Source organism: Mustela erminea, chromosome 5, assembly GCF_009829155.1.
Source record: "Mustela erminea isolate mMusErm1 chromosome 5, mMusErm1.Pri, whole genome shotgun sequence".
Taxonomy (NCBI): Eukaryota; Metazoa; Chordata; class Mammalia; order Carnivora; family Mustelidae; genus Mustela; species Mustela erminea.
Genome location: NC_045618.1, coordinates 6614576 through 6639667, shown reverse-complemented (window position 1 = coordinate 6639667; position 25092 = coordinate 6614576). Strand labels below are relative to the sequence as shown.

General features: G+C 57.8%; 2 protein-coding genes across 4 annotated transcripts; both read left to right on the top strand.

The window, feature by feature from the left end:
- Nucleotides 1-703: 703 nt before the first annotated feature.
- On the top strand, nt 704-9591 carry AEN (apoptosis enhancing nuclease). 2 transcript variants are annotated; one of them, XM_032342067.1, is made up of 4 exons: nt 704-812; nt 4825-5429; nt 6770-6970; nt 7413-9591. In XM_032342067.1, the coding sequence occupies exons 1-4, from the start codon at nt 716-718 to the stop codon at nt 7647-7649; spliced, it is 1140 nt and encodes a 379-aa protein (XP_032197958.1). In that variant the 5' UTR covers nt 704-715; the 3' UTR covers nt 7650-9591. The 2 variants fall into 2 exon arrangements, with proteins under 2 accessions (XP_032197958.1, XP_032197957.1); XM_032342066.1 differs by lacking the exon at nt 7413-9591 and having other exon boundaries at nt 6770-7318.
- Nucleotides 9592-12652: 3061 nt separating this feature from the next.
- ISG20 (interferon stimulated exonuclease gene 20) lies at nt 12653-24017 on the top strand. Of its 2 annotated transcripts, none has more exons than XM_032342069.1 (4): nt 12653-13180; nt 13447-13698; nt 22281-22481; nt 23780-24017. In XM_032342069.1, the coding sequence occupies exons 2-4, from the start codon at nt 13471-13473 to the stop codon at nt 23864-23866; spliced, it is 516 nt and encodes a 171-aa protein (XP_032197960.1). In that variant the 5' UTR covers nt 12653-13180; nt 13447-13470; the 3' UTR covers nt 23867-24017. The 2 variants fall into 2 exon arrangements, with proteins under 2 accessions (XP_032197960.1, XP_032197959.1); XM_032342068.1 differs by having other exon boundaries at nt 12709-13208.
- The last annotated feature ends 1075 nt before the right edge of the window (nt 24018-25092 follow it).

Sequence of the window (25092 nt, the reverse complement as noted above, 5' to 3'; positions counted from 1 at the left end):
TCTTTGGATCTTAGCTTGCTTCTTCTTAATTTCTTTTAGTGTCAATTTCCTTAACTGTAAGACAGAAATAATAATAGTACGTATTTCACAGGGTTCTTGTGCAGATTACATACATATGTCGCCTTTGCACACAGTGATGCTCACATAATAAATGTGAACTGTTTATTATTGTTATGATGCACGTCGCAGTGGTTTATCTGTTGCCCAGCCAGACCTTGAGTAACTGAAGACAAGGACTGTGTTTACTCTGCTGAGCCCACAGTAGGAACTTCATACTTAGGAATAAAGTTATTGCAAAGGGTTAAATGAGAGACTAGCGCTGAAGGAGCAAACCTGACTTTAAAAATCTTTCTTTAGTACCCCTCATGCACATTATTTCTCTGAATCTCCACAACAGAGAGGAGGTAGGCACTATTTATTAATCCCCATTCTGCAAATGTGGGTGTGTCTTCTGTAAGCCATTCCGCGTTTAGCGGCACACAACTCGTAGGAGGCCACATCCCGACCCAGGGAGAGGGGTGGGTTGGGGTTGGAGGGACACACAGGGGAACGGGACACAGGAGACACGGTCCCTTGGGGTTGGCTCGGCTCCCGGCACAAACCACACCCCTTTAGGAGTCCCCGCCCTTTCTGCTGTCCTGCACCTATCCGCCGCGAGCCAGGCTGCCAGCCAATCAGAAGAAGCGTTAGGCGGGCGCTGCGGATCAGCGAGCCAATGGGCAGGCAGCCGGAGCGGGGCTTGCCCGGGCATGTGGGAGCTGCGGGCTGCTTGGACACCACGTGCGGGCGGGAGGACACGCGCGGCGCCTCAGGTAATCTGGGGGACTCTGCTGGGGTCGGCGGGCTCGGGAGGGCTGGCGCGGCGTCTCCCCGGCTCCGGGGTCCGCGCGCGGTGTCCGCCTCCGGCCCGCGGTGAGGGGGCCCCGGGGACCAGGCCGAGCGGCTCTCGGGGCCCGCGGGTGTGCAGGCCCGGCCCCGGGTGCCGCCTGTGCCGCGTCCCCGCCCTGCTCGGGGTTCTGAGGCCTGCGGGGGCGGCGCTGGGCGCTGGGGCTCGGCCTGGCGGGTTCGGCCCCGCCGCTGCGGCCAGCGAGTGACCACCGCCCGAGTCCTTACCGGGCTGAGGCCCGGTCTCCCCCGCGGTGCTCCTTGGGGAGCGCGGGCGGCGGGGGGAGATCGCGCGGGGCTGCTGGGCTCTCCTTGCCTTGCCCGGAACTTGCAGTACCTCGGGTGGGGGGGATCGCAGCGAGCCCGGCTTTCTCAAATTCGGGCGCCAGTTGGTACCACGGCTCGGGGGGGTGGGGTCGTGCGCTCTGCAAAATGCAGCTTCTCAGCTCCCGTTCCCCAAAATGGCAGTTAGGACGGCGTCGGGGGGCGGGTAGGCCCGAGGATCGGGGCGTTTTAAACAGACGTTCTAACTGCTTTGGGGGAACCCCCAAACCTCGCCTCACCCCTGGTTTTAATTAACCCTCGTTTTGTGGTCAGGGGATGGTGACTTGGTCCAGGCCATCTAGCGTTTAGGGCCCGGGCCCCAAGAAGGGGGCCCTCAACCGCCTGCTGCCTCCCGGATCCCGCGGGTAGCCCTGCCACCGCCGGCGACTGTGACTTCGGGGGTCCTCTGGGGACTCTGCTGCTGGAGTCCTTGCGTTAGGCCACCAGCCCCCACAGGGAGGCCCAGTGGCTGCTGATCCCTAGGGAGCTGGTTCGGGGCTGGAGGGAGATTTGAGCGTGTCCTTATCGAAGCTGTTGTGTTACCTGAGCCAAACTTCTCTCCGACCTTGCTGAGCTCCCTCCTGGGGCCCAGGACGGGCCAGACGTGTCCTAGATGATTAATGGCCGGTTCTGACGTGTGGGCAGGGTCAGGGCCTGTAGAAGAGCACTTGCTTTCATTGTCTCGAAACCCGAGGCCACTTTTTCTCAGGGAGCTTCACTTCTGGCTTTGAAATCTTGCCAGCGGGGTCAGGGAGGCCACCGGCCCTGCGCCTGGGCTCAGCTCCTGACCTGCTGGGCCCGGAGCCCTCGCAGAGAAGGGAAGGGGCCCTGTTCTCCCCATTGCTGGGCTGGGGCAAACGGAGGTTCTGTGCGCGTCAGCTCTAATATGTGCCCTGCCCCGAGGAGGATGTTGATTATAGTTACACACACTATTAAAAGGGAGAAGGCCTCTTGGGGAGGATGAGTCAGGATGGGTCACCAAGCCTGGCATCACCCAGTAGCTCCTCCCCTCGCCTCTTCGTCTCTGCCCCTGCTGGTCAGAGTCCTCTCCAGCGCTCTTCCTGTGAGCAGTAGGGATCCTGTTCCCCATCAGTCCCTGGATTATGCCCAGACTCTCGCCGCCTTCCAGAAGCAGTGGTCTCTCACCGTTCCCTCCACCCTGTCTCCTCACCCACGAACGACCTCCTTCTCCAGTGTTCCACCGGCCTCCTTGCGCTTTCACAGTGCAGACGCTTTGCCTCGTGGGCTTGGTGTCTGCATGTTCTCTGATGGCCCTTCCCTTCCTGCGCTCCTGGCAGGTCTTCCCGACACCCTTCAACAGGTCCCTCCACTGCCACCTTTCACTAACCTGGCATTTCTGTCTGTCCAGTACTCGGATCGCTGAGTCTGTCCTGAGGTCACTGCTCCCATCTGGAGCACCCTCATGAGAGTCTGATGGCCTCCTTTCCGCGTGCAGAGTTCCCTCAATTCCCCGTCACCTCCAGCTCTGCCGTCCCCACAGTCCGACAGGTAGCAGCCCTGGCTTCAGCTTCCTTCATACGCCTCTGAAGAGGACCTGCTTGATGCCGGTCCAGGTGGGCTGTTAGGGGTGGGACAAAGACACAAGACACACATGTCTGGGTCCCCACCTTCAGAGCGCTGAGAGGTTGGTGCTCTGTAACTGTCGTCAAGCACAGTGAGTTCCTCTGTGGTTGTGCCGTCAGGCCTGGAGGGGTGAATTTTCTTTGCTCCCCATCTAGATTGTCACTGTTTGGGGTCAGGAAGTCAGTGACTCATGTCGGTGCTCTGGGACTCCCTCATGTGATCAGCAGAGATCAGTCTGGGGATCCCCACTCAAGGGCTTAGGGGAGGACCACCAAGGTGTGTGGTGGCCTTCCCAGAGTGGGGACAGAAGGTTAAGTGGTAAAAAGGGGGGAGGGACAGTTCCTCTGGCCGGGACCCACCTCGTGCTTTGCACCGCAGTGGCATCAAGCTTCCGGCGGGCCCCTCTCCCTCAGCCCTGGGTTCCTTCTCTTTCCAGCCTTTGCCCCTCCTGTGGCCACCATTTCCCCTCCCTGTCAGCCCGAGGGTTACTGTTTATTCTTCACACTGATTTAATCTCCTCCAGCCTGTCCTGCTCCCCTTTTACTTCTGACCCAGCCCTGCACACTCCCTGTGCTTTGTTTCTGTCTCTGCCTGGAAGCTAAGCTGCTTGGAGTCCAAGATCCGCCCTTGTCACTCTGTGCTCAGCACCTGGTGGGATAAAGGCTTGTCCCCGCAGGGCTTGCCGGAGGGTGTAGTCCGGAGCAGAAGTGTGTGAAGGGGCAGGCCTGTGGTTTGGGAGGGGCAGCGAGTCCTGGGCCCAGGCACCTTTTGCCTGGGAAGAGCTGGTTACTGACCTGAGGAGAGTCTTAGCCTCTCTGGGGAAGAGGGGGCGAGTAGTTATTGAGCCCCTGCTGTATGTAATGTTTGCAGAGCGCGCGTGTGTTGTATGGTCTCGTCTTCCGCAGGAAAGGCGGTGGGAGGGCCATTTCTCATGCGAGGAAGGAGAAGTGTAGCAGGTCAGGTAACTTCCAAAGAGCCCAGGGAAAGCCCACTCTGCCCACTGGGAAGTCCTGGTTTCCTGGGCTGCTGCATACGCACCAGCTGACTCAGCAAGTGAGTGATGCTTTCCAAGCGCCGCGCCTCGCTCTTGGGAAGCCGCTGGCTTTGTTGCGTGGGATTAGCAAACCCACCCTGATTCTGGACATTTCCAGTGTTCAGTGATGGAGGGAGCTGCACACACTCCCTTCTCTGTTTCTCCTTTCTGGCAGCTGAGCAGATTTCCCGGTGCCCCTCTGCCTGCAGTCTGTGGTGACTTAGCCACATGCCCGGCTACTGAAAACTCTAGATGCGGTTGTGATGAGTGAAGTAGAAAGTCCCTTAGTCAATTATCTTATTTTGGTCAACGCATACCCAAAACACACAACTATTGTGAGCCCCTTTTGAATTTTTTTCTCCAGTTTCTGAGGGTCTGTCCTTTCACAAAGGATTCTTTTTTAGAAAACTGGGATTGTGTTGCCCCGCCGGAGGGTCTGACTCCTGATCTCTGGATCATGAGTTTGAGCCCCACGCTGGGTCTCGAAATTACTTAAATTTTAAAAACTTAAAAATGGAATTTTGTATGTGCGTCTGTATATATTTGTATGTGTGTATATGTATACACACACACACACTCTGGTTCTGTAACCTTTATTTTCCCGTATCTGTGCCTCTCTAAAACATGTTGATTCTCCTGCACCTGGAGGTGAGCTGTGGCCTGGAGGCTGAGACGGTGGATTCTGGGTTCATGGCAGCTCTTGTGTCTTCCTACCTGAGCAGGTTACTTAACCTCTGTGCTCACCTGGGAGATGAGGATAATCATACTTGTTCAGGTTTTTGGGACTATTTAGTGATTCCATGTAAACAGATTTTCCCCTGGGGGCTTGACTGAGTGCGGTGATGGTTCAGCCGGGTCCTGGACTCCGTGTGCGGGCCCAAGACAAAGAGTAGGGCTCTAGAATGGCGTGGCAGTGAGCGCTGTGGGGCCAGCCGGGCGCACCTCTCCCCAACACCCCCTCTCACCCCGCCTCTCTGCCTTGTGTGTTCCCTCTGCAGAGCGCCGCCCTGCTGGCAGATCACCCCCCAGACCGCACTTGCCCCCAAGCGCTGAGCCCACTGGCATGGTACCCCGGGAAGGCCCTGATTCTGTGCAGTGCCTGTGCCCTTCCTTGGCTAGCCTGCAGGCGAAGGATGCGCTTCGGAGGAAGCATAAGAGGAAGAGCCGACAGCACCAGCGATTCATGGCCCGGAAGGCGCTGCTGCAGGAGCAGGGGCTGCTGAACATGTCCCCAGAGCCACGGTCCTCCCCACTGCCTACGCCGTCGGGGGCACTGCCGGGCCCTGAAGGCACCAGCGGCGGGACACAGCGTCCAAGGAATGAATCGGGAGGTGCTTCATGGAGCAGGAAGCCCACCCCCAGGGAATCCGCGGGGCCCTGGCCCAGCAAGTGCGTGGCTATCGACTGCGAGATGGTGGGCACGGGACCCCGAGGGCGGGTGAGCGAGCTGGCCCGCTGCTCTGTGGTGAGTTACCACGGCGATGTCCTCTATGACAAATACGTCCGGCCAGAGATGCCCATCGTGGACTACCGTACGCGCTGGAGTGGCATCACTCGGCAGCACATGCGCAAGGCCATCCCCTTCCAGGTGGCCCAGAAAGAGGTGAGTGCAGAGGCGGGGGCTTCTATGGGTGCGTGATGGCCAGGGAAGGGCAGCCCTGGGTGCAGTTTTCTTCACTCACTAAAATGTTTCTCAGAGGCAGAATCATGCATAGGGAAAGGTGAAATTTTGCATTATTCTCAAATGGTGTCCTCATAGATCAGTCGTGTTGGAACACGTATTTTCCAAATAAGCATTACCGCAGAACTGCTTAATGTTTCTGGGTTATTCTTGGGATTCGGTGAATTTGGGAAATACTGGTACACGTGGTCTCGTGTCCTCCTTTTTCACATGAGACATGGCCTAAGCGTGTTTTTCCCAGAGTTTGGAGATGATGCACAAGCGTGTCGCTTGGGAATAGCTGCAGCAGGGCGGGAGGCCTGCGGCCAACCCTTCCGCTCCTCGGTGCCTCCCTTGGCCTGGTTGGTGGGGCTCTGGGAATGGAACTGAGTCTTGTCAGCTCCAGCCCAGCCCATACAGAGTGTGCTTGATTCCTTCCCACCATGTGCTTGTTAGGGGGGTATGACTGGAGTGTGGTGGCGTGTCCCCACCTCGGAAGTCTAAATGGCAGGAGGCTGCAGGCAGGGAAGAGAGACACACACAGTGCAACTGCTGAGCACTGTGCCAGAGAGCGAAGGTTTCCAGGCTGGGAAGTGGAGTCCTGCACGGCTGAGAGGCAGAGGGATAGAATCCTGGGGAGAGGGCCTGTGTCTGCTGCTGCTGCTTTCGGCTAATCCCCAGGGCCCGTCGCAGTTCCACAGACGCTAGCCAGCGGGTCTCTGTCGATCACCTCCTGTGTGCTAAGCTTTCACTGAGCGGCGTCACTAGTCCAAGCAGACATGGTCGCTGGCATTTACGCTGAGCTGACTCGGAGGGCTGGCGGGGAGACCGTGCCAGCGCTGCAGTCTGCTCCACTGCGGGAGAGGGCTACAGGGTCCTCTTGTCACTGGGGCAGTGCTGGGGAGGCCTCCTGGTGTGGGAGCCGAGCCGGGCCACGAGAGAGTTGGGTGGGGAGGTCTCCCGGGCTGAGAGAGGAGGGCCGGCGCCAGCAGGACACAGTCGCTTGTGTTGACTCCGCTAGGAGACCCACTCTGTGCGTGATTTCTTGCGTGCCCGCAGCGCTCTTCTGCTGGCTAAGAGGGCTGACTTGGGTCGCGGGGTGTAGCAGGTCCAACGGCCGGGCTTCGGACTCAAGGCAGCGTGGCTGAGCGTGGGGCTCGGGTATCCCCTCCCCATGCCGCCCCCCCCTTTGCAGGGATCCACACCCCTGTGGTCAGGGCAGCAGCACGTGGCCTGGGCCACCTAGACAGTGGGGCCTTCCCCTGTCCTCTGTCCGCTCACAGATCCTCAAGCTCCTGAAGGGCAAGGTGGTGGTGGGGCACGCGCTCCACAATGACTTCCAGGCCCTCAAGTACGTGCACCCTCGGAGCCAGACCCGCGACACCACTTACGTGCCCAGCCTCCTGCAGCAGCCCGGCCTCCACACTCGCACCCGGGTCTCTCTGAAGGACCTGGCCCTGCAGCTGCTACACAAGAAGATCCAGGTGCGTGGGGCGGGTGCAGAGGGCTGGTGCGAGGAGAGACCCCGGGCTGGGCAGTGGCTGAGCCTCCACGCTGCTAGTCCTTCTCCCTCTCCACTGTGCAGGGGTCCTGGTAACTGTCCCGCACGTACAGGCCACCCTGGGTGTCTTCTCCACCGACCCTCGTCCCCAGTGGATTGTGACAACCGGCCACAGGCTTGCGGGCTGGGCTTTTCAGACCTGTCCCCCACGCAGTTCCTGGCTCTGTCCATGTGTGCCACGTAGAGCCCACCTGTGGCAGCCCAAGAGCCGGGGCCTTCCTCAGGGGCGGCCAGTAACATTCGCTTTCCTGAGTAGCTCCCAGGTACCCCGTGTCCCAAACCTCACATAATTATTCCGAGAGGACGTGTTTGCGGCCGGCAGCAGAGCTGGGACCATGGGCGGTGACAAGGGCTGTCGCCCGCAGGTCGGCCAGCATGGGCACTCGTCGGTGGAAGACGCCACGACGGCCATGGAGCTGTACCGGCTAGTGGAGGCGCAGTGGGAGCGGCGGCAGGCCGGCAGCCTCCCGCCCCGTCCCGAGGACCGGGATCCAGACTGCAGCACGGACGTGGAGCAGTACATGGAGGACCAGTACTGGCCCGAGGACCTGGCCCAGGGCACCTGTGGAGGAACGGGGGAGCCACAGGACAGAAGGGAGTGAGGCAGGAGAGGCTCCCAGGTGGCCTCTGAATGGAGCGTGGGGAGCACGGAGGGGCCAGGAGAGCCCTGGGCACGTCGTCCCCGGTAGGGCAGGGTGCAGCTAGCCTGCTGCCGGGGTCCGGGGAGCTGGGACCATCTGTCCTCTCGGCTCCCTCCGTCCAAGGCTGTTGTGGGCACTTAACCCCACCCCTGTGGCCTGCTAATGGCACTTTATAGACACTATGAAAATGTCAGGTGCGCAGGGACCCAGCTGGGGGAGGACGCACGCCAACAGACCATCCCAGCTGTCACCCTGCCCCCATGGGTGGATAGCACCCCCGTGCTGTGCTATCTCGGGGTGATGTCTTCTCCCTGGGGTGTGAGCCCAGTGACTTGGGGTACAGCTCTCTTCTCTTACTGTCCTTTTTTCGCCTCTTCCTCCACGGGCATCGTCAGATTCAGAACGAATGCGCCCTGAGCCTATAGAATTAAGGCCACTCTATGGGACGTTCCTTTCCTTTCTCTCCGAACTAGAACTTGGGCTGGCGCCACAGTAGGACCTCAGTGCAGGGCTGTGACAGACCAGCAGGGCCCCTCCAGACGCTTGGGGAGCTGGCACCAGGAGTCACCAGGCTCTGTTCCGAGGGCGGGGGGAAGCAGGGAAGCTTTGGGTGGAGACGCTGGTGTATTAATTTTGACCCGACTCAGGCAGGAGGCTCTCTTAAGCACAAGCCTGAGAAACAGCACAGCAGTCTGAGTTCTGGGACCCGTGTGGGACCCCCTACCCAGTGTGTAGGGGGGCCGAGTGCATGTGTCCCCTCGGGCACTTGGATCCACAGACATTGTGGTCATCGGATTGCCTACAGCTTGCCAGAGCTGTCTCTGTCAGGATCTCATCTGCCACCCCTCTTGCCTTCTTTCCCAAAGGGCAGTTTGGGAGTATTGAGGTTAAGCAAGAGCTCAGGTCCACACTGACCTTTGAACCCCATCTTTGCTTGCCACTTAATAGCTTTGGGACCTTGAACGAATATGAGACCTCACCCTTGAGCCCATTTCCTCCTCTGTAAAATGGGGCTAATGCCGTAGCCTACCTCATAGGGTTGTCCTGGGGGCCAAGTGCCCAGTGCTCAGCGTGGTGCCTGGCTCCCTTTCAGCCTCTTCTGGGGAACGCCTGAGCCTGCCCCTCGGATTGAGACGGCTTGACGCTTGGCTGCCCCAGCAGGGGCGGGCTGAGGACACAGCGTGCAGGTGCCGGGTCCTCACTACTCCCTGCGGCTGGGTGACTGGTATATGCTCAGCTTCCCCCCACTGCGTGCAGGAAATGACAGTGATTTTTATGTCAGTCTGATCGAAGCAGCAGGGCCAGGAGCTGAGAGACACTACTGAAACCACACTACTTCCAGGTTGCCTGTCCTCCGCTCCCTCCCTGTCTGCGGGGCAGGGAGCCAGCAGTGGCATTGACCTCTGCTGGCCTGGCTCCAGCGCTTTGTTCTGGAGTCCTTCAAAGTCTGTAGCTGGTGCCAAAGTCCCAGCCCAGCCGGGCTGCAGTTTCGATTCTTTGGGCTACAGACCGAAGGAAGATGAAACTGTTACCAGTGGGGAAACGTACTGGGTTTAAGGTCAGCTTTGTTGTAAAACCATTTGTTCTGGAATAAAATGCGATTAGAAAAGTAAGCGAAGTGGTCCTTTCTGAATTCTGAGGCTGGGGTGGGAGGGCGGTGCTGGGCGCGGGGTCTTGCTGCGTGCCTTGGCCTTTGAAGCAGGGGGTGCTTTCCAAATGATGCTTTGGGATGGGACAACATTTTAGAGCTACGGAATTCATGTCGTTTATTTTTTAAAATTTTACAACTGTCTTACTGTGGAGCACAAAGTTTGTTTGTCCTGAAGCTGTGTTCCCACTTCTCAAGAAAATGTTTAGTTCTCATTGTGATAAAATTCACATAAGATGCCAGCTACCATCTTAATCGTTTCTGAGTGGCGTTAAGTATATTTACAGTGTGCTCCCAGTCTCCTGAGCTTTTTCATCGTGCAAAACTAAAACTGCTCATTAAACACGAACTCCCCACTCCCTCCAGCCCCTGGCCACCACCGTTCTCCTTTCTGTCTCTCTGGATTTCACTAGCTACTGCACACGAGTAGAATCATACTTACACATGCAAACGCAAGCACTTGGGATTTGCTTATTTCTCTGCGCAGATGGCCCTGAGAGTTCATTCATGTTTAGTATGTGTCAGAATTTCCTTCTTTTTTAAGGCTGAACAGTCATGTGGACACATAGACCATTTTGTGGATCTCCGTGAACACTGGGGTTACTTCCCCCGCTTGACGGTGAGCAATGTTGGTGTGAACGTGGGTGTAGAGCGTCTTTGGGATTCTCCTTTTGGTTCCCGTGGGTGTAGACCTGGAAGTGAGACTGCTGGGTCATACGTGGTGGTCCTGTGTTGTAAGTTTTGGAGGAAGCACCATACTGCCTTCCATAGTGGCTGCACCAGTTTGCGTTCCCACCAGCAGCCCATAAGCTTTCCAATTTCTCCACATCCTCACCCACACTCATTACTTGGTTTGGTTTCTTGGTAGGGTAACCTAGTGGGTGTGGGGCGACAGCTCATTCTGATTTTAATTTGTATTTCCCTAACGAGTATTTCGACCTCTTTTGGCGTGTTTATGATCTACAGTTCATTTTTACTATTTATATCTTTTTAAAAACGTATCCCAGTAGTGATTCTGCTTGACCCACACGAAGATGCTGACGTTTGCTGAGACGCTACCATCTGCCACCCAGGATTGAGAAATTCACACATGCGCATTTCGGAGCACAGGCCCAGCTGAGGCAAATGGACAGGAATTCAAAAGTCAGGGTGCCTGTAGGAAGTGGGGTGACCCACTGTTAGGAACCAGCCACCCGGCCTGTGCCCTGTACCTGGGGCCACACAGTGGCAGCCTCTGTACTTTGTACAGTCATAAGCAGGCCAACTGCAACAGGATGACAGGACACGTGTCTCATAAGGCTGAGATGTTTGCCCTGAGTGACTCACTTTCCTGCTGTCGCCTGACCTGAGATTGCCAGGGTGGTGTGGTCTGGCCAAAGGGTGAACCAATGACACCGCAGAAGCATCCCCTCTAGGAGCAGCCCCTCCCCAACCTCCCCTCCACCTGGCTGGGGTCAGGGCTTCCTCCCCTGGGCTTCATGGTGCCTGTGTCAAACCTCAGTGCCCCCAATACCAGCGAAAAAAGTTCCACAGGACCCACACAGGACTCCAGGTGCTGGGGGCCTTGCAGCAAACCACAAAGTGGGAGCAGGAACAGTAAATGGACAAGTAAAATCACGGTATTTCTGATGGCGCTGATTATTCCTGCAGGAGAAATTCAGAAGGGAGAGGAGGTCCAGTTTTAAATAGAGGCCAGAAAAGGCCGTTGTGGGAAGCCTAAGGGAGAGGGAGCAAACAGAGTAGATCACCTGGAGGCAGAGCTTTCCAGGTGGAGATGGAGGTTGGGCAGTATCTGGCTGGCTCAGTCAGTAGAGTGTACAACTTTTGATCTCAAGATTGTGGGTTGAGCCCCATGTTGGGTTGTAGAGATTACTTAAAAATAAGAAAAAATATTTTTTTAAAAAAATGTTTTGAGTTGACAGGCTCTGTTGCCAGATAGTACCAAAATCACATATAGCACAGGCCCACCCAGGCTCTGGGGATCAGACAAAGCCAGTGCGGTGGGAGGAAGTGAGAAGTAGTGGTGAAGGCGTGGAGAGGAGCTACCTTTGCAGCCGGACCAAAGATAGAGACCTGATCCTGCCCTGTGGCCAAGAATGGGAGGCCCTGGGGGCAGTGGAGGGGGGAGTCTGGGAGAAGGAACCATGTGAATACACAAAGGCCTCCGGTTAGGTGTAAACAGTGATGCCGATGAGATGGGGAAGGCTGGCGGAGAGGTGACAGGGTCCTGGAAACTGCAGGGGAGTTGAGGTTTGCTTTTTTTTTTTTTTTTTTGGACAACAGGAAACCACTGTAGGTTCTCCAGCAAAGTGCTGTCCCAAACAGTGCAAGAGATTAGATAAGGGGAAACGAAATCTCTTCGGGTTTGAAGGACAGTGTGGAGTAGGGTGTGAAGGGGGAGGTGGGAAGACCCGGGAGCCCACGGGCTGGTGGGGAGGGGCCTCGGGGAAAGGCAGGGAGGGTGACCATGGAGCCGGACCCTGGGGCAAAGAACAGGCGTGGCGGGCGAGTGTTCTCTCTGGGCCGGGCGGAGGCCAAGCAGGGTGAGGGCGTGAGATGTGTGGGGTCCTAAGGGGACTGTAGAAGCAGAAACCTCACCACTGAATCTCGAGGGGGTTACTTTTTCAATGCACTTTCGCAAAAAGTAACACATTCTGCTTCATCTTCTCCCTAAATCAGGGCATAATCCTTCATGCATTTGAGAAACAAAAAGCCCCCTAACAGTCCAAAGTCAAGCAAAAATTGCTCATTCAGGATGGGAACCCAAAATAATCTATCTCAAATTCAAGCGCATGGAATGACAACTGTGAGCTATGCTCTACCGTTTAGATGTATTTCAGGACTGGATTTCATGTTTGAGGTGAGGTCCGCTACAGTCAGACGTCACGTGGTGAGAACATCAGGGACCTGGGGAAATTCCTTTGCAAGCCACAAACCTTGGTGACATCTGGGGGAAATCAGATCCCACGGCTCAAAGCTTACACCTCGTGCGTCTGGGGCAGGAGGCAAGAATCTCGATGCCAGTCCATGGTGACGACTTCCTCACTGAAAGCTGCTTCTGTTTTTGTCTCAGCTGTAACTCATTCATCTATTCGAGAAATACCGAGGGCTCTCTGTGTTGTCAGGCATGGTTGTAAGAGGCCAGGGTTCTAGCCTGGGAGGGAGTGTAACCCCTGGAAGTGTGGCCAGGCTGGTTGGGGCTCTATCCAGGCTCTTTTCCTTGTCCTCAAACAGTGTCAGCCCAGCTAAAGGCAGAGAGCCCATTAAGGGCAGACAGATGGCAGGTTCGGAAATACCCCTGAGGCACTGGTGACTCTAGGGGCTCCCTCCCAGCTCGCCTTCCCTGGGTGGGGGGGAGGGTAGGCCGGCCCCACTCGCACCCAGCCTTTTCATGCCCTCCCTGTTGATAGCCGCAATGTCCCAAGAGCCAGGTCCCCCCCGCTCCCATTAGAGACGTCTCTAAGTATCAGGTTGGTCGTGGCCCCAGAAGTTGTGGGACATTCTGTGGTCCCCGATCCTGGGGATGTTTATTCTCTGGACAGACCGAAGGTGAGAAACGGAGGAAAGGTGTGGCAAGGCGCTGGCTTCTCATCAGCCCATCGTTTGAGAAGAGGAGGGCTCCGTGCACCTGGGTGTGGGGGGGGGGGGTGCAGGCAGGGGCAAAGGTGACCTGTGAGGACAGGGAGGCTGGAGCAGCCCAGCCACGTGCCCGGCCTCCGGCCCCTGACTTCGCCTGATAAAAACCAGAAACTGAAACAGGGTCGGGATTCCCGGTGTGAAGTCAGAGATGACTCACAGCTCGGAGGGACTGTAGTAGCGGAGAAGTGGCACCAGAGAGGCAGACGTGAGTTGAGGGCAGCGGAGGCGGGCAGGTGAGTGGGAGCCGGGGCGGGAGTGGGGGAGCGGTTGGCCTGCCCGTCCCCGAGGACCCCAGGACCGCTGGGCTCCGGAAGCCGGGCGGGGTGGCAAGAGGCCCCCTTTGCCTTTTGCTGGGTGGTGTTCGTACAAACAGGGCAGAGGGCACAGGCTGGCAGGGTGGTGGCTGAGGACACCTGGGGCCACGGTGTCCTCATGTTGAGTTGTTGCCCCCCACCCGCCTCACCTCCCCAGCACGTCTGAGGGTCCTGCTGAAGCATGGCGAGCAGCACTGCGGTGGTGGCCATCGACTGCGAGATGGTGGGGCTGGGGCATGGCCAGGGGAGCGGCTTGGCTCGCTGCAGCCTCGTGGACATCAATGGCACGGTGCTCTACGACAAGTTTATCCGGCCCGAGGGGGAGATCATGGATTACAGGACGCGGTTCAGCGGGATCACACCTCGGAACATGGAGGCGGCCACGCCATTCGCCGTGGCCAGGCAAGAGGTGAGTAGAGGGGCTGTCCGCGGGCCAGGCCGGACTCCCGCACACACACCCATGTGCACACTTCTCGGGTACCTTCTCCGGGTGCCAGGTCTGCGACCTGTGACCCCAGATGTGGCAGGTTCCCCCACCTCTGTGTGAGGGAGCTCTGGGGCATCCCTGTGAAGACCTCCTGACCTCAGCCTTAGACTCACATCTGAGAGCGGCCTTCAGGGCATCCGATCCACCCTGCTGGCCCTGTGATGGGGGAACCTGGTCCCACCTGAGGTTCCCCATGGTGGGGTTCTTTTCTCTACCCCGGCTGCCCCTGGTCAGCCTCTCGGTAGGGAGCTCCCAGAGCTGGAGAACAGGCCTGGAGCCCCTGGACCGAGGGGAGAGCTTGAGCCCAACCCCATGGTAGGCCTTCCCTCAGCTCGAGGTCAGTATGTGGCCCCGAGATTTCCCACCCTCCCGGTTCACCTAGTTGTGATAACTTGTTTAGGTCCCAGTTTCTTTTTCTGTTTCCGTTTCTCTGAATCACTAGAGGGAAAGGAAACTCAACCTCTCTTGCACCAGCTTTTGTCAATACTCGGAAGGTTACAAGGGCACGTAAATTCATGAGTCTCTAGGCTGCTGGGGCTTGGTGGGGGGCAGTCCCTGAGGAACAGAGAGGAACGAGGTCTGTCCTAGGTGCACACACCGCACCCCAGGCTCCGGGCGCTAGAGAGAAACAAAACGTAAGCAGTAATAGTTCCTGTTTCCTGCCCACTGGCAGGCCGGAGCTCGCTCCCACCTCACAGGACAGCCGCCGGAAGGGTTCTCAGGGGCTGTAAACTCAAGATACAGCAGGGCCAGTCTTGAATCCTGGCTGCTGACTTAGGAGCTGAGTTATCTCGGGGAAGTTACTGGGGCAGCCGCTCTGTGTACCCAGTTGCCCACACCTGGAACAGAAACTGGGTGTAAGAATTACAATTTCATAGGATTATCGTGAGGACTGAGAGCGCCCAGAGCGCCTGTGTAAGGACTCGAGAAATGTTAGCTGTTACCGTCGATCGTCTGTTATCCCCAAGTTAGAGATGCAGAAACTGAGGCCTGCTGCAACTAAGTGTATTGGTTTGCTGGGGCCACTGTAGCGACTTGCTGCAGACTGGGGGCTCAAACGGCAGAAATTCATCCTCCCACCGTCATGGAGGCTGGGGCGTGGGCAGGCTCGCTTCCTTCTGTGGTGCAGTAGGGTCGGTGCCGCGTCTCTCTCCCAGCATCTGGGGTCGGCTGGCCGGCCTGGCTGTGGCCTGGCTTACAGAGCCATCACCCCGTCTCTGCCTTCAGGTTTGCATGGTGTTCTCCTTGCGTGCGTGCTTTGTGCCCCTGGGGCTCGTGTATGAGGACAAGCGTCCTGTTGTATTAGGGCCCTGAAGGTCTCTGCTAGTTACATCTGCAATGACCCGATTTCCAGATAAGTCACATTTTGAGGTCCTGGGGGCTAGGATTTCAACATGAATCAGGGTGGGGGACCCACAATTCAACCCATCGCACTAAGTGATCCGCAAAGGTTCACGTAACAGAAGGTGGTCAGGACTCGGAGCTCAGGCCCAGACCTCTAAAGCTGTGTGTCCAACGGGACCGCCGAGCCACATGTGGCTGTGAGCTCCCCAAAATGACTGGTCCGAACCGTGATGTGCTATCAATGTAAAATGCACACGGGACTGCAAAGACTTGTGTTAAAAATTCATAAAACACCTCAGTTGTTTTTTACATCACTGGCATGTTAAAATGATAGAATTTTGGAATCTTAGGTTCAACGAAACATGAAAACTAACTTCCCCTATTTTTACCGTTTTAAATATGGCGATTAGGTGATTTAAAATTACACATGTGGCTCACGTTATAAGTCTACCGGACAGCACTGGTCGTCTAGGTACTAAGAGGAGGCCAGGGAGCCCTGAGTTATCAGCGCAGTTCTGGAAAGACTCCGTGAGGCTGGTGGTATTCTCGAGAGATGGGCGGAGCCTGTGTCTGCAACTCAGTGGGCCACAGAGAGCCATGGAAGATTCTTGAGCAAGAGCATGGCAGGATCAAACCCAAGTTTTGAGGAGACTAGAGTGGGGGCTGCTGTGGCGGATAGATGGTAGTGAGGAAAGAGATGTCACTGGGGATGAGTCAGAGCCCCTGGGGAGGCATCAGCAGACTTAGAACTGGGAAGAAAAAACTGTCAGGTTGGAGGAAGCCAAAAGGGAGTCACCAAGCAGGGGAGGGCAGCATAAGGAAGAGGTGGGTTGGCTGTTCAGGGGTCAGGGGGTGCCCAGGGTCATGGCAAGAGCTCCCCACACTCAGATCCCCATTGAGAGGCCAGGTGGACTAAAGATCCCCATCCTTCCTCCCCGTCCTGCCCCCCACCCTCTCGCTGGTAGAGCAGCAAAAAGGACAGGAGAGCCCAGAGCAGGGGACAGCAGGAGAGGAGGCAGCAGGGAAATCCTGCTCGCATCCCCTGGCCTGGACACACAGCCAAGTCCCTGCAAGCCTTTGGTCCCCTCCCAGATTTGGGGCAGAATGCTTTGAATCTCATTTGCAGATTGTGCTAGGCCCCAGGCTTCCTGTGTGTAGCTCAGAACCCTGCCCAGGGACTGCCCACTGAGCAGTCGTTCAGAGAGGAAGCCAAGAATCTATAGACCAGGCAGACCTTTGAACCACATCTGAGGTTTCTATTTCCTGCTCTGTCATTCACCGGCTTGTGTGACCTTTGGCAAGTTCTCGAACTTTCTGAACCTGTTTGCTCATCAGTGACGGGGCTGCTGATGCCTCTTCCCTGGCCCTTGGAGTTTGGATGGAGTGCCATGGCCTGTAGCCCGGAGCACAGTGCCGGACCCACAGTGATGGTCACTAACTGTGCCCGTGGTGGGGGGGAAGGGCAGACACCCAGATGATCGGTCTGAGTCCCCTTTCTGACTTCCCTTGAGCACTGTGGTCTTAGATTCTGGCTCTCATTTTCTGCCTAAACGGCAGGTAAGCTGTGCCAGAGAAACTTTCCCAGGCCTGGCTCAGATCACAGCTTCCCCATACCACTGTTCAAACACCCCCCATGGCTCCCCATTGCCCAGTGTCCCCCAGCACAATACTCGTGGACCTCCGCACCCTACCAACCTGCTTTTCCTGCCTGCTTTCATGACTCAGTCTCTATCCAGCCACACCCGTACTCTCCCCAGCCCCCTTCCCTGCCCCTAGATCCCTGCCCCATGCTGGCAGGCCTTACCCCCCCACCGCCCACCCTGCCCATCATCGCCACCTCCCCGCGTGGGGCCTCTAGTTCTCTTGCTGTGGCCCCCGTACTTTAAAGCTTGCCTGTCCGCACACCTGGTCTGCCTAGTTCCATGCCGCTGCTGTTTACTCTGCCTCCAGACTGGGTGGTGTGCTTTGTGCACAAATGTTTGTGGGATCGGAGTTGAATTGATTTTCATAAAATACAGGTGTTCCGGTAGCTGCGTGGCACAAAGTTGCCTCCGCCCTCATGCCAGCTTTGGCTGCCAAGAAGCAGCGATTCACACCCAGCCGGGGTCTGGAGGGCAAGCACACGGTCGTTAGACATGCATGGACGTGGATGTGTGTCCTCTGGTTTGTTGCTAAACTTCTCTGCGCCCTTCGGTAGAAGTGTCTGGGCCACGGGGAGGGGGTGAAGCAGGACAGGTGTATCCAGCATCGTGTTCTGGCTCTGTTCTAAGCGCTTGCCATGCACCCCTGCCTTTGCTCCCCACAGTAGCCCTGCGAAGTGGCTAACCGGCATTGCTGCCCCATTTTACAGATGAGCAAACTGGGGCGCAAGGCTGTGCAGGCTCTCCAACAAAGGCGTAGAGCGGAGACCCAAATCCTGGCTCCAGAATTTGCGCTGGGATATTCAGATCCCATCATGAACGTGTATAAACGTGTCATCTGAACGCTAGGTGGCTGGCAAATGTGAGGGACAGGGTCAGGCACCACCTGTGCATGAAGATGTGGTACAAGGCAACAGCTGTCCTTTGTGCCACAAACAAAGACACAGAGGCAGCTCGATCCCACTCTGTCGCCCCCATGTGCTAATCCCAAAGTCAGAGACTGGGCTCACGGGTCCCAAGATATGCTGGGTTGGGGGCTTCCCTTGGTAGGGAAGAAGCCTATCAGCCATCTATCGGAACCCCCAGGGCTGGGGGACACCTCTCAGGTGAGCATAGGGCTCGCCAGGCCTTGGTTTCATGCAGACAACTTCCAAACGCTGCTCACCAACCTGTCTCTTCCTCCGACGGGAGCGGCGAGTGGGTCCGGCTCACCGTGAGCCATAGACCAGCCCGTGGTGGCCAGCAGGGCTCTGGGGAGCCGGAAACCCCACCCAGTGCACCCAGGAGGGTTCCTGCCACAGGCCCCTGAGAATGTGCGTTTGATCCCACCACTCCCTTCTTTGTTTTGATTGTTTTGTAATGTGGTTTGATTACTTTCATAGTGGGAAGTTACTGCCTGGCATCTTCTGAAACCTCTAGGTCTGACCATCATCTAGAGCAGCGGTTCCCAGTGTGGAGTGATTTTGCCCCCTCCCCCCCAGGGATGTTTAGCAGTATCTGGAGACATTTCCGGTTGTCATAAATGGGGCAGGGGGCCTGCTACTGACATCCGGTGGGGAGAGGACAGAGATGGGGCTAAACCATCCTATAATGCGCAGGACAGCCCCTCCCCCCAGACACACACACACACCAAAGAAGCATCAAGAGTGCCCAAGTTGAACAGCTGGTCTATAGAGCCCCACAGATCAGGCTGTCAGCACAGGAGGAGACAGGTCCAGAGAGGGGCAGCAACTTACTTAAGGACACACAGCAAAGCTGTGATACAATTCGGGGTTCAGATTCTGACCTCTCACCTGGTGGGCTAATGAATGCTGTTTTTTTCTTTTCATTGTAATTTTTAATCACCTGTAGTGTATTTTTGTAAGTGAATGCTCTCGTGATGTTAACCCAGTCCACTGAGTAGCATCTACCCATGATCAGGATTGGGGAGGGATAATTTCATTTTTAGTCGGCAGACAAACCAGCTGAATCCCATGAAGCCTCTGGGTTTAGGAGGGAAAAGCAGCAGAAGGGAGGCTTTCTACAGCTGTTTCTCAGCTGCTGCCAAGGCCACCCATGCTTGGGCCAAGTGCCCTGTTGGGGCCCTGCCACCGGGCCGGTGTCCCTGGGGCCCGGCCAGATGGAGGAGGATGGCGTCACCATCCAGGCTTCCCCCAGCAGAAGCAGCCTTGCGGGATGCGGGCACAAGCTGGGGTGGGCGCACCTGCAGAGCCAGGCAGGGGACTGGGTGAAGGAGGGGACCAGGGTCATTCCGGAAGGTGACAGGAGGGCCTGGCCCTGTGGATTTTTAACAAAGGTCCCAGGTGATCTTTTTCTGATCAGGCATCTCTGGGAAATACTTGGAACGAGAGTGGGACTGCAGTGGCGTCCCTGGCCATTACCCCCCGCCATGGGACACAGGCACACGCCACTCTGTACCCCGCTTTCCCCGTCAGGAAGATGGCATGATGACTCGAGCCTCACAGGGGCCCGTTTCTGCTTCAGGAAGTCCTTGCTTAGAGCCGACGTGGGCGCAGCATCCCCCTCCACGCCCCCCGACATTCCTGCTGCTGAGCTAGGTTCCAGCAGGTGGTGACAAGGACAACTTTAATGACAGGGACGGGCTCAGGCAGCTCCAGACACTTCACTGCAGCTCTCAACTCACCAGCTGTGTCCCCTGGGCACACCTTCCCATGTCTCTGGCCCCCAGTCCCCTCCTCTGTGGCAGGGAAATTGAACTCCTTGAGCTGAGAGGTGGTGCCCGGCTGAGGTGAGGAGAGTCCCTGTCCCAGGGCCGGTGACGAGAGCAGATGGGTGAATGTGTCCTTCCTCCCCACTCGGCTCTCCAGGAATCTGAGGCTCTGCCCCCGTGTCCGACAGACCTGCCTCCTGACGCTGACTCAAGGCAGGTCCCACAGCCCTGAGGGCCCCCCAGCTGGCACCTTCCCGTGCCCAGGCTCTGGCAGGCCCCCCACCTCCCTCCCCAGCTCTGCCTCAGGAAGTCGCCGGAGCCTCACCTCTCCCTGCCTTCACCTTCCCCCTGGGGAACCGAAGCCCACACATGGTCTTTGACCTGAGAGCACACAGCGAGGACCCGCTGTCTCTCCCTGCCCGGGGCCCAGTATCCTCGCCCTGAGAAGTCGCTGGCATCTTCCTGCCAAAGACATGCTTCTCTTTCCCTGGTTTCCTCTTCCTACTGCTTGTCCTCTCCTTGTATATTGTCTTGTCGTGAGTCCCCTGCCTCCGGACCCTCGGGTTCCAGAAGTGACTAAGTTCCCAGGAAGCCACCAAGTCCCAGTGACTTGGTCCTCTTGGCTCCTGGGACCTGTGGATGCAGTTTCTGGGATGGCAGAGGGTCCCTCGGGCTCTGTGAACTGGGCCCGAGCCAGCTCCTCACTGGGGGCAAAGAGGCCACATTGTTGAGGAATGTTAAAGGATGTCCGTGAGAAAGGGTATGTGACCCCCGGCTGCCCAGTGCAGCCCTGCGCTTTCCTCCACACACAGGACTCAGCTGCTGCTGAGGTCGTGTGCCCTCAGCGCTCACGTGAGTCCTGGGTCAGCAGCAGCGGCACCCCGAATCCCAGATGTCCGGTGCTTCCCCCGGGGATGCCTCAGCCCATCGTGGTGTCCCCCCGCCCAGCCCAGCTCCATTCCTCCAGCGAGCCTCCCCAGTCCCCAGGCTGACTGGGGGCTCTGTCCAGCGGTGGCCCGACAACTGACAAACCACGGGAACGGGACGCGGTGATGGGTGGGCTGGTGACACTGCCCACTGAGGACAGATGGACAGACCCCACAGACAGGTTGCCTCAGGTGTCCGAGCCTTGGCTTTCCCTCCCGTAGACTGGCTGCAGCAATCCTGTGGTGGCCAAGGGAGGGCACATAATGCCCACGTGATGTCCCAGGAAGCCACTAGAAGCAGAAGCAGGGCACGGGAGGGTGTTAGCCAGAAGACGGGACAGAAGCTACTGAAGAGCTGACCAAAGAGAGGCCTGAGCCCTAAGCTGCCCCTCCAGTGAGGGCCTGATACGGCTTCGCCCAAGGTCCCCATCAGGTCGCATCCTGATGACAGCCACAGTAAAGAAAGGGGACCGGCCCATGGGGCCCGAGGTAGAAGGCTGCCCACGGGGCCGCCACGGGAACAGAGTCAGGATGGAGGCACCTGTGTGCCTCGGGTTGTTCCCTCAAAGCTCGACTGCGTGGCTGGCGGAGGCCCGGAGCCGGCCTGCTCTGAGTGTGGCTTTGAAGGCTCACTCAGCCACTAAGTCACTTGCTGGCTGTGTGACTGTCCCAGTTACCTAATGGTGCTTAGCAAATCACCTCCAAACATAGTGGTTCACAGAAGGTCAATATTTACTGTGCTCACACGTCTGCAATCTGGACGGGGCTTGGCCCGTGGGCTCAGGTGTTCCACAGGCCGGGAGTCAGAATCATCGGGAGCTTTGCCAGCTCACCTGCTGGGGCCCCTCGGGCTCGGCTCTCCGCCTCCCTGTGCTCTCTCCGGCAGGTGGCTTCGGGGTAGCTCGGGGCTGCTGAGGGACTGGCCCCCAAGAAGTCAGAAGTCACATAGCCGGGCCCATATTCATTCGAGGGGAGGGCGACTGAGCTCCACCTTTGGAGAGCGGATGCGACAAGGGACCCGCAAACTTGCTTAAAATCCACAGAGGAACCCGGGGGCAAATTATTTCCCTTTCTCTGGGCTTCAGTTTTTCTCCTCTGCAAAATGTCCATCAAGGACAGGCCTCTCTCCCAGCTCTGTTAGCTTCTTACGGTTCTGCTGTAAGGAAACCATAAGCCGTGTGGTTTGAGGTACCATGGACGTGTTGGCTCTCCGTTCCACAGGTCGGGAGTCTGGCACGGGTCCCAATGGCTGCAATCGAGGGGTGGGCGGGGCTGCGCTCCTTTCTGGAAGCTCCGCAGGAGGGTGCGTCTCCTTGCCTTTTCCAGCTTCTAGAGGCCCCGTGTCCTTGACACCTGGCCCCTGCCTCCCACCCCCAGGCCAGCAGCTGCCTGTCAGGCCCTCAGGGCAAATCACTGACCCCCCCCACATCTGAGGGCCCTCGCGATGATGTGGGGCCCCCGTGGGCCTTGCAGGCGATCGCCCTTCCTGGGAGGTCGTCTTCTACCTGAAGCCCGTCTGCAACTTTAACTCACCTCTGCGGGGCAAGGCGTCTGCATCTTTTCGGGGTCGCTATGCTGCCTGCCCGAGTGAGGGTTATTGAAAGGATTAGACGACCTAACATGTGTGACGTACTCAGCCCGGCCCGTGGGACACGCTCAGCCGCAGCCAGGGCTCTTCTCCATAGAAGCCACTGAAGGAGTCGGGGACTCCCCTTTGGCACTGAACGCAACCACGGAGCGTGAGGAGGGGCCCGTCCAGTCTCCCCATTTTGTAGACGACAGGTTGGAAGCCCAGAGAGGGGGGACAATGGGCTCAAAGTCCCACAGCAAGTTGAGGGGTGGGGGGGGCTACTCTCTGCGGGTGGCCTCAGGCCCGCGCGGAGGACCCTGCGTGAGGCGTGGGCGGTGTGTCCTCCCGGCCAGATCCTGCAGCTCCTGAGAGGCAAACTGGTGGTGGGCCACGACCTGAAGCACGACTTCCAGGCGCTGAAGGAGGACATGGTCAACTACTCTGTCCACGACACGTCCACCGACCAGGTGCTGCTGCGGCAGGCCAACCTGCTGTCCCACAGCCAGGCCTCCCTCCGGCTGCTCAGCGAGGTTCTCCTCCACCAGCGCATTCAGGTGAGACGCCCCCCCCCACTTCCTCCCACCCCCCCACCCACCCCGCCACCAGCCTTTCCGCTTTTCCGGGCTTCAGAGGCCTCCTCCAAGGCTCTCACAGCCCCCAGGGGCTCCAGAATCCCCACATTTGGCCCCAAAGATGCTCTGCCCCCCCCCCCCCCCAGCAAGTCCTTCCCCAAGTCCTAAGAGACCGTGGGCTCGCCAGCAAGAAAGGGGTGCTGGCTCCGGGCATCCCCAGCCCCTGGCCCCAGACAAGTGCCAGAGTGTGGGAGCTTTACTCCAGAGCTGACCCCAGGACGCTCCGGGAGAGCGGGGATGACAGGCAGGGAAGGGAAGGCACCCCATGCAGGTTTTGTTTGGGTGCTTTCAACCTCAAGCCAGGTACTGCGTGGATAACCGAAGTTTAACCCCAGCGTGGGCCTCTGGGAAATCCCACAGACCTCAGATTTACCCAGGGAGGGGGGAGTCCAGAAAGCTCCCCTCAGGCATGGCTGCTGCTGCTCCCAGGGCCCCCACCCCTCAGCATCTGTCACCTCCAGCAAGCCCCGGGCGAAGGCGTCCCGGTGTTGGTTCTCGCGAGATTACGGAGGTGGGCCGCACCCTAGCAGTCGCAGCTGCATGTGGGGCTTTCCCTGGCCAGCAGATACTTACCAGCCCCTACTCTGGGCTGGGCTGGATGGGGTGCTGGAGACGTGCGGCTGAGCAGGGCTGGGCCCGCCCCATGCTTGAGCAACACTTGGTGGGAGGGAGAGTGGCCCATTAGCCTGAAGGGGTGAAGGGTGCGTGGGCGGGGAGGAGGACAGGTGTGCACGAGTCTGAAGGGTGAGCTCCAGTCTGAGGGAGGAGGCACCACTTGGCCGGGTGACTGGGAATTGTGTAGGTCGCCGGGAAGGGGCTTGAATTTGGGCCCCTCCACTAGCCTCGTGGCCCATGGGACCAGGGACAGAATGGTCATCACGTGCATTCATGGAGGCGGTGCTTTAAAAACCTCGTTCTGACCTATTGTTTTAATATGGGCCCGTGCGGCGGGGCTCCCTATGTGTCGGACAGCAAGTCTGCCCCTCACCCCCACCCCGAGGGCACAGCCCGGCTCTCCGGAGGCTGGAAGTTGTGCTTGGCCACGCCTGGGCCTAGGGCCCCAGCTCCGGGGCTGACAGCTGAGGCCAGGCCTGCTCCAGCCACCTGCTGAGTCCAGGGGCGTCAGAAGCCTGGGGAGACGCGCTCATGGACCCAACTTGGTGCGCGGGAACCAGGGATTCAGCCCCACCGGAGCCCTCCCCCTGCGCCTGTGTTTACAGAGCAACCGCGCCGGACACAGCTCGGTGGAGGACGCCAGGGCCGCGATGGAGCTCTACAAGCTCTCCCAGCGGCTTCGAGCCCGCTGATGGCTGCCTGCTCGGGGAGAGGGGCTGGGGATCTGTTCGGCCCTTTCCGTCGGAACGTCCCCAACGTCGTGATCTCTTCAAGTCAGCAACCCCCTTGCTTTTGGAAAATGCATCTTTAGTAATAAAATAGCTCTATATTTTTTCTACTCCATCATTGGACACTCCTCTAGCCTTTCTCTGAGCTGGGGAAGGGTGATGGGCCCCAGTCTGCGGGACGCTTAGAGGACGGTCAAGATCGAGCTGGAATGGGGGTGGGGTGGGGGACTGGGGGTATTGGTTTCCCAAATAATCTTGACTCCTGTGCGTCTAAGAAGCAGTTGGAGGAATCGAGGTGGCATGTAACTAAACTCTTGACTCCGCCTCCATTTTCCTGAGGCAGTGGCTCCTGGCTCAGAGGTCCGTTTGTGCCATCTTCAAATGGGTGCCACCGCTCTGAAGTCAAGGTCCGGAGAATGTGGTGACCTTCAGCAAGTCATCCCCCCTCTTGTAAAACGAGGAAGCAAAGGTAGTGGATTTTGAAGTCAGAACTAGGATAGAGTCTTGGTAGCTAGAGTGAGTTACTGAACTCTGTGCCTCAGCTTCTCCACCTGTAAAATGGGAACTCTTAAAAAAAAATTTTATTTATTTATTTGACAGACGCTTCACCGACTGAGCCAGCCAGGTGCCCCTAAAGTGGGGGAATTGTAATCATAGGGCTCTTGTCGCACACAAAGCTCCTAGCATCACGCCTGTCAGAGCTTAAACACTCACCTAGCAAACCTCAGTAATGGTTGGTTACCGTCTCCGATGCTCACTGATCGAGGAGACCCCGGGGAGAGCAGCTGTGCTCTGCCACCGGAGCCGAACCCCGGAGGGGGGCACGCGTAGCTCGTGGGGAGAAGAGTCCACAGCAGAGCAGTGACTGCTCACTGGAATCAGCTGTAGAGTTATTTTAATCTGTGCCCGGTGTCTCTAGACACAGAACTGTCGGGGGGGGAGGGGGGAGATAGACAGCAGGTGATGCTGATCAGGCCCTCCACGGGGGATTCTGATGTCTAGAACCGTTGAGTCACCCTAGTTGTTTGTTAAGCAACCCCAGGCCCCAAGCACAATGTTCTCACACTGGACCGAGCATCAGCCTCACCTGGAGGGTGCTGGACCGCACCCCCAGAATTGCCAACGCAGGTCTGGGGTGGAGGCCCAGAATCTGCATTTCCTACAAGCTCCCCGTTGATCCCACTGCTGCT

Coding starts and splice junctions, on each gene's coding strand:
- AEN (XM_032342066.1), top strand. CDS start 716: ATGGGCAGGCAGCCGGAGCGGGGCTTGCCCGGGCATGTGGGAGCTGCG. Junction 813..4,824: donor GGACACGCGCGGCGCCTCAG/GTAATCTGGGGG, acceptor TTCCCTCTGCAG/AGCGCCGCCCTGCTGGCAGA. Junction 5,430..6,769: donor TCCAGGTGGCCCAGAAAGAG/GTGAGTGCAGAG, acceptor GTCCGCTCACAG/ATCCTCAAGCTCCTGAAGGG.
- ISG20 (XM_032342069.1), top strand. CDS start 13,471: ATGGCGAGCAGCACTGCGGTGGTGGCCATCGACTGCGAGATGGTGGGG. Junction 13,699..22,280: donor TCGCCGTGGCCAGGCAAGAG/GTGAGTAGAGGG, acceptor CCTCCCGGCCAG/ATCCTGCAGCTCCTGAGAGG. Junction 22,482..23,779: donor TCCTCCACCAGCGCATTCAG/GTGAGACGCCCC, acceptor CTGTGTTTACAG/AGCAACCGCGCCGGACACAG.